Here is a 12,163-nt window from a genome sequence, read left to right on the forward strand (position 1 = left end):
CTTTCCGGCCGAACCAATTGTCTTTACTTTCTTTGGTGGCAGAGAATCAGCATGTTTCCACTGCTTTGACTCTTGTTTTCTCTGTGGTGTATAGTAGTGCAACCAAGTTCCATCTGTGGTCACAAAACGGGGCAAAAAATCTTGTTTGTTTCTTCTAAAATGGGCCAAACGTTGTTCCAATATGTCCATTCTCATGCATTTTTGATCCAGCATCAAGAACCGCGGCACCCATCTTGCGGATAATTTGTCATCTCTAATTCTTCATTTAAAATGTGATATACCCTTTCAGATGACATCTGGCAAGTGTGAGCAATTTCACGCACTTTCAGTCGGCAGTCCTCATGAGCCTTTTGTGCACTTTTACAATGATTTCTGGAGTAGTGACACATCTTGGCCAATAACTGCACGAATTAACATCTAAGCTCTCCTGACCAAATTTAAATTCATTTGTCCACTTGGCAACAGTTGAATATGAAGAAGCAGAGTCCCCCAGTGTATTCTGGAAATCAGCATGAATGTCCTTTTCTTTCACACCTTTCTTTACGAAGTACTCAATCACTGCCTGAATCTTGATTTTTTTCCATTTTCGCAAATCAGTATGCTGGAACAACAACAGAGCCATGTCACCGCCCCAGCTGTCTTCCAAGAGCAGTGACGTGCCACATGTTTACAGGCAACAGTCCAATGAATATCACATGAACAACTCTTTGTGCTAGGGCAGCCCTCTTGTGGTGATTCCGAGAACTTTTCAAACCACCCACGTATAAGAGAAAAGTCTCATAATAGTTTACATAGATGTAGAATAAAATGTTTTGTAAATGTAATGTCATCAGGAATACTTGAAAATGATGCAACTGCCAAAACAGGTTTGTAATGTACCTATGTAAAAACAACAATAAAAATATTTGCAGCTAATTTTGTAAAAGTATAAAGAAAATGTCATACTGTGATCTTACACAAGGTGTGGGCCCAACAGAGAACAAGTTAACTAACATAACATTCATATGTCAACATCTCAGCAGTCATGTATTCTTTTTTCCATTACTTAGAATCTGTGGAACAGCACCTTCAAAGACAATGATACAATTTTATGCAATTAATGACTCATTGTTCTTGTAACCTATTTTGTTGTCATCAGTTAGACATGTCTTTCTTTCATGGTTGAATTAGTAGTAGTGTTCCCTGAATGGAATATGTCATCACTAACAGAACTATTTACATTTGAACAGAGTTTTCGCGTTTAGCACAACACCTGAAATTAGATGTGTGGTTGCAAGGCTTTCTCATGGATGCTGCTCTCTACAGTGGAAATTTTGAAAGTGCACTGTCTCTTGTTCGAAGTCAACCAGAACCCCCTCCTACATCACTTGCTGCCTTACGTCGTCATCTTCGACTTGCGAGTATCTGCTATTGTCTTGGCCAGTATCAGGTAAGGATGACTGAATGTAATAGTAATAAGTAAAATGTTGCCTTTGACTTCTGTCTCCAGATTTTCAGCCATTTGATTCATAATTTTGTTGATGTTTTGCTGAAACTAATTTTTAAACAAACATCAACAGCAGATCCTGAGACAGTAGCCAACAGGCAATTTGTGAACAAGTGCCCATGAAAGCCTCAACGAATTTGTGCCTAGTAAGATGGCCCTTTTTTTTGTGACTACAAAGATTTTCCAGCTTTATAGTGTGCAACATATTATTTCTTTCTAAAGGACACAGTCATAATCTCCAGTTGATGCTATTAAAATTTCTTGCCTGTAACATTTACTTTTACTCCTATTTTCAAAATCCATGTGTCTTTAGTACAGGGATTCTCAAGCCATCAATCATGATCAGCTGGTTGATCACAATGCTTTGTTGTTGCTGTTGTTGTTGTGGTCTTCAGTCCTGAGACTGGTTTGATGCAGCTCTCCATGCTACTTTAACCTGTGCAAGCTTCTTCATCTCCCAGTACCTACTGCAACCTATATCCTTCTGAATCTGATTGGTGTATTCATCTCTTGGTATCCCTCTACGATTACTGCCCTCCAATACTAAAATTGGTGATCCCTTGATGCCTCAGAACATGTCCTACCAACCAATCCCTTCTTCTAGTCAAGTTGTGCCACAAACTTCTCTTTTACCCAATCCTATTCAACACCTCATCATTAGTTATGTGATCTACCCATCTACTCTTCAGCATTATTCTGTAGCACCACATTTCGAAAGCTTCTATTCTCTTCTTGTCTAAACTATTTATCGTCCATGTTTCACTTCCATACATGGGCTACACTCCATACAAATACTTTCAGAAACCACTTCCTAACACTTAAATCAATACTCAATGTTAACAATTTCTCTTCTTCAGAAACGCTTTCCTTCCCATTGCCAGTCTACATTTTATATCCTCTCTACTTCGATCATCATCAGTTATTTTGCTCCCCAAATAGCAAAACTCCTTTACTACTTTAAGTGTCTCATTTTCTAATCTAATACCCTCAACATCACCCGACTTAGTTCAACTACATTCCATTATCCTCCTTTTGCTTTTGTTGGTGTTCATCTTATATCCTCCCTTCAAGACACCATCCATTCCATTCAACTGCTCTTCCAAGTCCTGTGCTGTCTCTGACAGAATTACAATGTCATTGGCGAACCTCAAAGTTTTTATTTCTTCTCCATGGATTTTAATACCCACTCCGAATTTTTCTTTTGTTTCCTTCACTGCTTGCTCAATATAGAAATTGAATAACATCGGGGAGAGGCTACAACCCTGTCTCACTCCCTTCCCAACCACTGCTTCCCTTTCATGCCCCTCAACTCTTATAACCGCCATTTGGTTTCTATACAAATTGTAAATAGCCTTTCGCTCCCTATATTTCACCCCTGCCACCTTCAGAATTTGAAAGAGAGTTTTCCAGTCAGCATTGTCAAAAGCTTCCTCTAAGTCTACAAATGCTAGACACGTAGGTTTGCCTTTCCTTAATCTAGCTTCTAAGATAAGCCTTAAGATGAGTATTGCCTCACGTGTTCCAATGTTTCTACGGAATCCAAACTGATCTTCCCCAAGGTCGGCTTCTACTAGTTTTTCCATTCGTCTGTAAAGAATTCGTGTTAGTATTTTGCAGCCGTGACTTATTAAACTGATAGTTCGATAATTTTCATATCTGTCAACACCTGCTTTCTTTGGGATTGGAATTATTATATTCTTCTTGAAGTCTGAGGGTATTTCGCCTGTCTCATACATCTTGCTCACCAGATGGTAGAGTTTTGTCAGGACTGGCTCTCCCAAGGCCATCAGTAATTCTAATGGAATGTTGTCTACTCCCGTGGCCTTGTTTCGACTCAGGTCTTTCAGTGCTTTGTCGAACTCTTCACGCAGTATCATAGCTCCCATTTCATCTTCATCTACATCCTCTTCCATTTCCATAATATTGTCCTCAAGTACATCACCCTTGTATAGACCCTGTATATACTCCTTCCACCTTTCTGCTTTCCCTTCTTTGCTTAGAACTGGGTTTCCATCTGAGCTCTTAATATTCATACAAGTAGTTCTCTATTCTCCAAAGGTCTCTTTAATTTTCCTGTCGGCAGTATCTATCTTACCCTTAGTGAGATAAGCCTCTACATCCTTATATTTGTCATCTAGCCATCCCTGCTTAGCCATTTTGCACTTCCTGTCGATATCATTTTTGAGAAGTTTGTATTCCTTTTTGCCTGCTTCACTTACTGCATTGTTATATTATCTCCTTTCATCAATTAAATTCAATATTTCTTGTGTTACCCAAGGGTTTCTACTAGCCCTCGTCTTTTTACCTATTTGATCCTCTGCTGATTTCACTATTTCATCCCTCAAAGCTACCCATCCTTTTTCTACTGCATTTCTTTCCCCCATTCCTGTGAATTCTTCCCTTATGGTCTCCCTGAAACTCTGTACAACCTCTGGTTCTTTCAGTTTATCCAGGTCCCATCTCCTTAAATTCCCACCTTTTTGCAGTTTCTTCAGTTTTAATCTACAGTTCATAACCGATAGATTGTGGTCAGAGTCCACATCTGCCCCTGGAAATGTCTTAAAATTTAAAACTTGGTTCCTAAATCTCTGTCTTACCATTATATAATCTATCTGATAACTTTTAGTATATCCAGGGTTCTTCCGTGTATACAACCTTCTTTCATGATTCTTGAACCAAGTGTTAGCTATGATTAAGTTATGCTCTGCACAAAATTCTACCAGCCAGCTTTCTTTTTCATTTCTTACCCCCACTCCATATTCACCTACTATGTTTCGTTCTCTCCCTTTTCCTACTACCGAATTCTAGTCACCCATGACTATTAAATTTTCGTCTCCCTTCACTATCTGAATAATTTCTTTTATTTCATCATAATTTCTTCAATTTCTTTGTCACCTGCAGAGCTAGTTGGCATATAAACTTGTACTACTGTAGTAGGCGTGGGCTTCGTGTCTATCTTGGCCACAATAATGCATTCACTAAGCTGTTTGAAGTAGCTTACCCGTACTCCTCTATTTTTTTATTCATTATTAAACCTACTCCTGCATTACCGTTATTTGACTTTGTATTTATATCCCTGTATTCACCTGACCAGAAGTCTTGTTCCTCCTGCCACCGAACTTCACTAATTCCCACTATATCTAACTTAAACCTGTCCATTTCCCTTTTTAAATTTTCTAACATTCCTGCCCGATTAAGGGATCTGACATTCCACGCTCCGATCCGTAGAACGCCAGTTTTCTTTCTCCTGATAACGACGTCCTCTTGAGTAGTCCCCGCCTGGAGATCCGAATGGGGGACTATTTTACCTCCGGAATATTTTACCCAAGAGGACGCCATCATCATTAACCATACAGTAAAGCTGCATGCCCTCGGGAAAAATTACAGCTGTAGTTTCCCCTTGCTTTCAGCCATTCACACTTACCAGAACAGCAAGGTCGTTTTGGTTAGTGTTACAAGGCCAGATCAGTCAATCATCCAGACTGTTGCCCCTGCAACTACTGAAAAGGCTGCTGCCCTTCTTCAGGAACCACACGTTTGTCTGGCCTCTCGACAGATACCCCTCCGTTGTGGTTGCACCTACGGTACGGCTATCTGTATCGCTGAGGCACGCAAGCCTCCCCACCAACGGCAAGGTCCATGGTTCATGGGGGGAAGGCGACATTTCACTCTGTTTAAATGAGCTGTTTTGGTAAAACACCAATTTGTTGACAATGAGCATTTTGCACTGTATTTGTAGGAGGTAAATGTGACAACAATACTTCTAAGGACTGATGATCTCAGCAGTTTGGTCCCTTAGGAATACACACACACACACACACACACACACACACACACTGCTTCCAGTAGGCAACACAAATTGCTATTTTTGAGCTTCCATGAAACAACAATGCGCACAACAGAAGTAATGATCAGTTAAAAACTTTGTGTTATCAAAACTGAGATTGTTGTTTGTATTGACATGTCAGGTAATCGCCTCATCACTCATTTTTGAAACAATAGCGAACAAAATAGTGCAATAGTACATACCACAGCAGCAGCAACATTGCAGTCAAATACGGTGAATAGTATGCTGTACATTTGGCAGTGAACATATCCTAACCGCTACAGCGTGAAGTCTCTTGATTGCCGCCAAGTGCTATTGATCAGAACTAGGGAATCCACACGCCATGTTATAGTTCTCCCACAGTAACATGTTTGTGAAAAATGAGTGCAGCTAAATACTGGAAAACATACCACTTCTGTTGTGAGTGGGGAGAATAGTTTTTTGTTACTCTGTGTAAAGATAGCTGTATATGTTTGATATGTAATGCTACTTTAGCCATACCTAAAAAGAGAAATACTGTATGCCAGTTTAGAACAAGTCACAAAGAATCAGAAGCAGCTATTGGTAGTGAGTTGAAGAAGAAGAAACTCTCTAATCTTAAAAGTATATTACAATCACAGCAATCGTTTTTTTATTAGGCCTGAATGAATTTATTTTATTATTTACCCATCATGTTCTGTAGGACCAAATTGAGGAGCAAATCTCCATGGTCATGGAACGTGTCATTACATGAAATTACAACATAAAAGTAATAACAGATAAAAATAAATGTTTATGAACCCGAAAAACATCAGTCCATAAGTTTAAGTAAATGCCATCAACAACGAAACAAAAATAAGCTTAATTTTTCAAGGAAGAAGTCTCTCATCAAACAAAGCATTATTCTGTGTATCAGAAGTACTGATGAAACATGAACCAATTGATGATAGCTCAGTTGTTAAAGAGTGCTTTCTGGCAGCTAGTGAGTCCTCCTTTCCACATGCAAAAACAAGTCAGAGTATCAACCATCAAAGACATCCCTCTTTCAGGTCAACTATAATAAGAAAAGTGCCTTTAATGGCAGTAATTTTGAAAGGTCTGCTGATATTAGGTTTGGAATCCTGCATGTGTCTCTCATTGTGGTTCGACAAGTCCATAGATGATGTTGATTCACCTCAAGCTATGATTTTTGTAAGAGTTATGTTTTCAGATTTCCATGTAAAAGAAGACTTGTTTCCAATTTTGACCTTGAAACACTCTACACAAGAAAAAGTTTTGCACTGCATTCAAATCATTTCTGAAGATGATTTGCCAATTCAGAAACTTGCACATGTTACTACTGATGGAGTGCCTTGCATGGTAGACAAACACAAAGGGTTTATTACCTTGTGTGTGAATGACGATCTTTCCTGTCTTTCTTTAAGTATAATTGTATCGTGTGTCAGAAAGTGCTTTGTAGACCTATTTTGAAATTGGCACATATGAGTACTGTCACAAAAATTATGAATTCAGTTCACTCACAGTCACTACAGCGAAGAAAGTTCAGAGTGCTATTAGAAGAATTGGATAACCAGCTTGGAGGCTTGCTATCTGCAAGCCAAAGTTTGATGGTCGAGTAGAGGTGTGCTTGTAAACAGATTTAGAGAACTTCTGCCAGTTATAAACTCTTTTGTGTCTGAAATAGAGGAAAACTACTCACAACTGCTGTAGTTGAGCTAGTTGTTGGATCTAGCATTTGTAACAGATATGTCAGTTGAATTAAATGAGCTAAACAAAGAACTTAAAGGGAAAAACATAATTGTCATAACTCTGAGGTCTTCTGTAAAGTGTTTCTTACAAAACTTGACCATTGGATTGTGCAGATACAGAAATTAAATGTGGAACACTTTCTTCAGATACAGTCAAAACTGATGGATCAATGAGCATCGCTGGATCACGAAGCTGCAAAGAAGTGTATGGCCAACCTGTTAGCACTAAAGACAGAGTTTTAAAACTGAGTTTCAGATTTCAGGGCAGTGGAACCGGTTCTAGCTTTCATAAATCAACCTTTCCAAAAAGTGGACGTGGAAGATATTTCAGGAAAAATGAGTACTCTTTTCTCTTGCAGTGAGACTGAACTTGAAGAGAAAGTAATACAATTTCAAAATGACTTTTCCTTAAAGTCAGAATAAAATGAAGATAACTTTTTATAAATTAGTGTGTGTAAAGACCCACCCTAGCATTGCAAAAGAGGCATCATATGTTTTATCATTTTTCGGATCAACTTATCCATGTGAAACAGTGTTTTCAACGATGAACATTGTGAAATAGTGATGAGCATAGTGAAATAAACTGACTGAGTAAGGTTGTCTCTAACAAATTATTTACCAGATTATAATAAACTTGCCAGTGATATGCAATGCCAAGTATTTCACTAAACTTTTTCAACATTTATGATGATGTAAATGTGTAATATCTTGAAAATTTAGTAGTAGGCCTGCAACTTGTTACAGAGAGAAAATTACCTTTTATATGTTTTCATGTGGTTTATGTGTTAATTGTGGCTATGGAGCTTCTTTTTTGCTTAAACCCTTATGATATTTTAAGTCAGTAGATCTCTAGGACTAAATTGCGTGTAGTAGATCTAAAGCATACAAAGATTGAGCACTCCTGCTTTAGCATATCAAATTACAAAACTGATATAAATAAATAAAAAAGAACTTCTGTTGCATACTGAATAAGATATAGACAAGTAAAAGAGCTGAAAAATCACCAGATTTCTGAATTATGGATTTTTTACGCATGACAAAAGAATGAAAAGAAATAAAACTACACAAATATTATATGGAAAAGACACTCAAGAGTAAAGTTTGAGGAACACACAACTCAATAATGAGAGCATTCAGTGAAGGCCTAGCAGCAAGACGTGGTATGTGGAAAACACACACATTACTTGTGCAGAGAAGCAGATTGGGAGGGACTGATATTAGGGCTGTAGAATATGAATATGCAAAGATAGGCAATGTAGGTAAGTATTGAATTTATAAATATGCAAAAATAAAAAGATACTGAGATAGGGAGTAAAAAATGGTTCAAATGGCTCTGAGCACTATGGGACTCAACTGCTGTGGTCATTAGTCCCCTAGAGCTTAGAACTACTTAAACCTAACTAACCTAAGGACAGCACACAACACCCAGCCATCACGAGGCAGAGAAAATCCCTGACCCCGCCGGGAATCGAACCCGGGAACCCGGGCGTGGGAAGCGAGAACGCTACCGCACGACCACGAGATGCGGGCCAGATAGGGAGTAACATTTTAGGGTAAAATGATAAGAGGATGAAGGGAAGAGATGTAAAACTGAACAGACAGAGAAAGGAAAGTCTGTCTAGTTCATTGATGGAAGAGTGTATTCCAGGACACAGGATTTTCCAGTATGGCTGCTGGGACATTGGTGCTTAATGATTCAGATTCTAAATTGAGTGTTCAGCTTCATATTGATGTGTTCTAAAGAGTGTTTTGTATGACACTGCATATTGACAACATAGACTGCTGTAGTAATTAACATTCAATAATAATTTTAATTTTTTGCTATAAGCCAGTGCATAATGCCTGGACACATGCCCCAGCACCAGTCCATTGGTGCACTACACTCCAAACAATCCACCAGCGGCATCTGCATGGGCCAGCCAGCAGAGGCCACATAACTAGTGCACGCGGCAAGACATCCTTACCGAGCAAGGTGGCGCAGTGGTTAACACACTGGACTTGCATTCGGGAGGACGATGGTTCAATCCCGCGTCCGGCCATTCTGATTTAGGTTTTCTGTGATTTCCCTAAATCGCTCCAGGCAAATGCCGGGATGGTTCCTTTGAAAGGGCACGGCTGACTTCCTTCCCCGTCCTTCCCTAATCTGATGAGACTGATGACCTCGCAGTCTGGTCTCCTCCTCGACAACAACCTCAACCTCAAGACATCCTTTGCATCGTCTACGAGAGCCCTCCTCTGTATAAGCAATGTGCAGCCGGCACTCATTCTCAGATTGTGTTCTTACTGTTTATTTGCATCAGCTTCTAAGTTTACTGTTCATTTGAATGTAGAAGAATAAACTTTGGTTAATTGCAGCTGCACTGTTGTTTGTATATTGCATTACAACGCAACTGATGACGAGAATGGTGTTCACTTTCATGCGCTCAGTCTATTTGGTTGTTCCATCAGTGGAGGCTCTTATGGGTGCTATCACAAACTTGTCAGCCACAATGCAGGCTTCTAGGCTCTCGGCATTTTTTACTGCCACCTTGTCTCCCTTACGATGTTGTGGCTGAAGAGTGGGAGGTTTATGAGAAGTGACTTTTGCAACACTTCCTCACTTTTTGTGTCAGTGATGAGAACATGTATTAGGCTTTGTTCCTTTCTGAATTTTTCTTCAGGTGTACCAGTTACCTCCACTCCAGGAATCTACATCGATTTTGTTCAACAGAATGTGTAAGTTGTTGTCAAATTATGACCATAAACCCATGCATGTCATTGCAGCTTGTGCAAAGTTGAACTGTTGTCATAAACAGCCCCTCCAGTCCTACAGGGCTTGGGTGCCCAAACTCCGTGGCCGCAGTAGCGTATGTCATTTTGTTACCATTGCTCATCCTGGCTCCGATGTTGATTCTATGGTCTGTGAAGATGCCATCATTCGGTTGGCTCTTGACGAGGACACGCATCAGTGCACACTACTGTGCGAGAATCCATATTTAAGCTGAAGTGTTAAATATTGCTCAGTCATTTGAGGTATCTCGTGCTGCATGTGAATCAGATTGAGGCTTGGTGTGACATCACTGCAGTGGATTCTGTTCGTAGTTGTCAGACGTCAGTTAACTCTCTGGGGGAAGGCAATGTGACAACCATACAAACATGCCCTCTGTGCTGCACTGGACAGCAACATGCCAAACACCACCACTTACTACTACTACTACGTGTCAGTGTGTTATTCCTGGCCCCTTCCTGTAGACATGACATCAATGTCAATTATGTGTTTCTAGTGCTTATGACTAAAAAAACTGTTTATTGAATTTGCAATTGATGAGCAAAGTGCTTGGACTAGAAGTGGACACTGGTGCAGGTGTGACTTTACTGAACTCGCAAACTTATGTGGATTTGGGATCTCAGATGTTGTCTCCGGTTACTCAACATTTGGTGGGTTACGAGAAGCAGCATATTTCCATTTTGGGACAATTTATAGCTCCCACTATCTTTAAAACTGTGGTTCGTTCCTTGACAAACTGTCAGCACCAGTTCCATCCACTAGCCAACAGTTTGTTCAGCCTGGATGCTTTCTGTGCCTTTGGTTTTTACATTTCAGATATGATGCACCTTGTTTCTGACTAGGTCCCTTACCAGTAGTTAGGTTCCCTGTGTTCGGAGTTTTTCTTTGGGTGGGTTAATATGGTCCACTAATTTTGTAGCCCACATTACCTGAAACCTCTGGTGCAGCCGCACTTTTTCCATGCGTGCTGTATTCTATTGATTTTGTGCAATAAAGTGAAATCAGAATTGGACAGATTGATGCCATTGGACATTGTACAGCCTATTATGTTGAGTAATTGGTCTACCCCCTCTTGTGACTGTTAAAAAAGCAACTAGTCTGCTTCACCTCTGTGGCAGCTTTAAAGTTTCAGTTCATACTCAATTGGCACCTGCCCTTTGCCTTGTGAGGACGAGTTATTGGCCAGATTCACTGGGGGCAAATTTTTTTCAAAATTGATGTATCTGGAGCCTATTTACAGGTTCCGTTGGATGAGGATACTAAACCTTGCATTTAACACACCATTCGGGTTGTGCCAATGGCAGCACCTCCTGTTTCGTACAGCTAGTGCCCCGGTGATTTTTCAGCATTTTTTGGAACAAGTGATGATAACCATTCCAGGGTGCAACAACTATCTGGATGATACTGCTGTTATGGGTGCATCCATGGAGGAGCATTTACATAATTTATGCATCTTGTTCGCAGTCATCCATACTGCAGGTCTGAAATGCTACTTGGCCAGTCAAATTTTATCAGCCATCCATTGTGTACTTGAAGTTTGAGACATTAAGCCTTTATATCATCATGTTGCCCATGTCACAGCTCTGCCTCACCCTATCAATATCGAATAACTCCAAGAATTTTTAGGCAAAATTGCATACTATCATAACTTTGTTCTGGGTGCAGCCACATTGCCCAATATTCTCCGTGAGGTGCTCCACAAGAACATTCCTTTTTGACGGCTGCCAGCCTGTGAGCATAGGTTCACACTTTTGAAGCCTAACTTACATGCTGCGTCTTGTTTGGCTAGTTTGCATCCTGACTGATGGCTCGTTTTGGCTATTTATGCCTGAAGGCCACTCTAGCACATCGCTGTGAGGATGGTTCCAAATGTCCAATACATTACATATCAGAAACACTCAACTTCACTCAGCAACATCACTTCAAAGTGGAAAAGGATATGCTTTCTATTGTCTATGTCCTAACAAAGTTTCATGTGTTCCTGTATGGATCTGAATTTCACATCTGACCACAAGCCCTTAGTTTCATTGTTTAATCCTTCTGCTTCTTTGCCCAACACAGTGGCACATAGCCTCTAGTATTGGGTCTTGTTTCTGTCTCGCTACAACTGTAAAATACATGTTCAACCTTGTGTACAACATGCCTGTGCCAATGCACTGTCCCAGCTTCTGATGGGACTGGATCCAACTTTTGACCAGATTGAACTCCTTTGTTTCCGCTTAGATGTGGCACAATGTACAGTGCAAGGGTTTTATTACAGGTTCCCAGATTGCATCTTATCCGGTTTTGTGTCACGTTGTCTGCCTCAATCAGAATGGTTGGCCAGGCCCTCTGATCCTTTGCGTAACTATTTTGCA

The 12,163-nt window shown here is 40.1% G+C and overlaps 1 protein-coding gene across 1 annotated transcript in view; it reads left to right on the plus strand.

The window, feature by feature from the left end:
• The window catches only part of LOC124545396 (integrator complex subunit 10), a 117,083-nt gene that overhangs the window by 83,496 nt on the left and 21,424 nt on the right, over positions 1–12,163 (plus strand). The window contains exon 10 of the mRNA XM_047124313.1: positions 1,230–1,429. Within this exon, the coding sequence (XP_046980269.1) occupies positions 1,230–1,429 (200 nt within the window). The remainder of the gene's footprint in view (positions 1–1,229; positions 1,430–12,163) is intronic.

The sequence above is a fragment of the Schistocerca americana genome, chromosome 8, assembly GCF_021461395.2.
Source record: "Schistocerca americana isolate TAMUIC-IGC-003095 chromosome 8, iqSchAmer2.1, whole genome shotgun sequence".
Taxonomy (NCBI): Eukaryota; Metazoa; Arthropoda; class Insecta; order Orthoptera; family Acrididae; genus Schistocerca; species Schistocerca americana.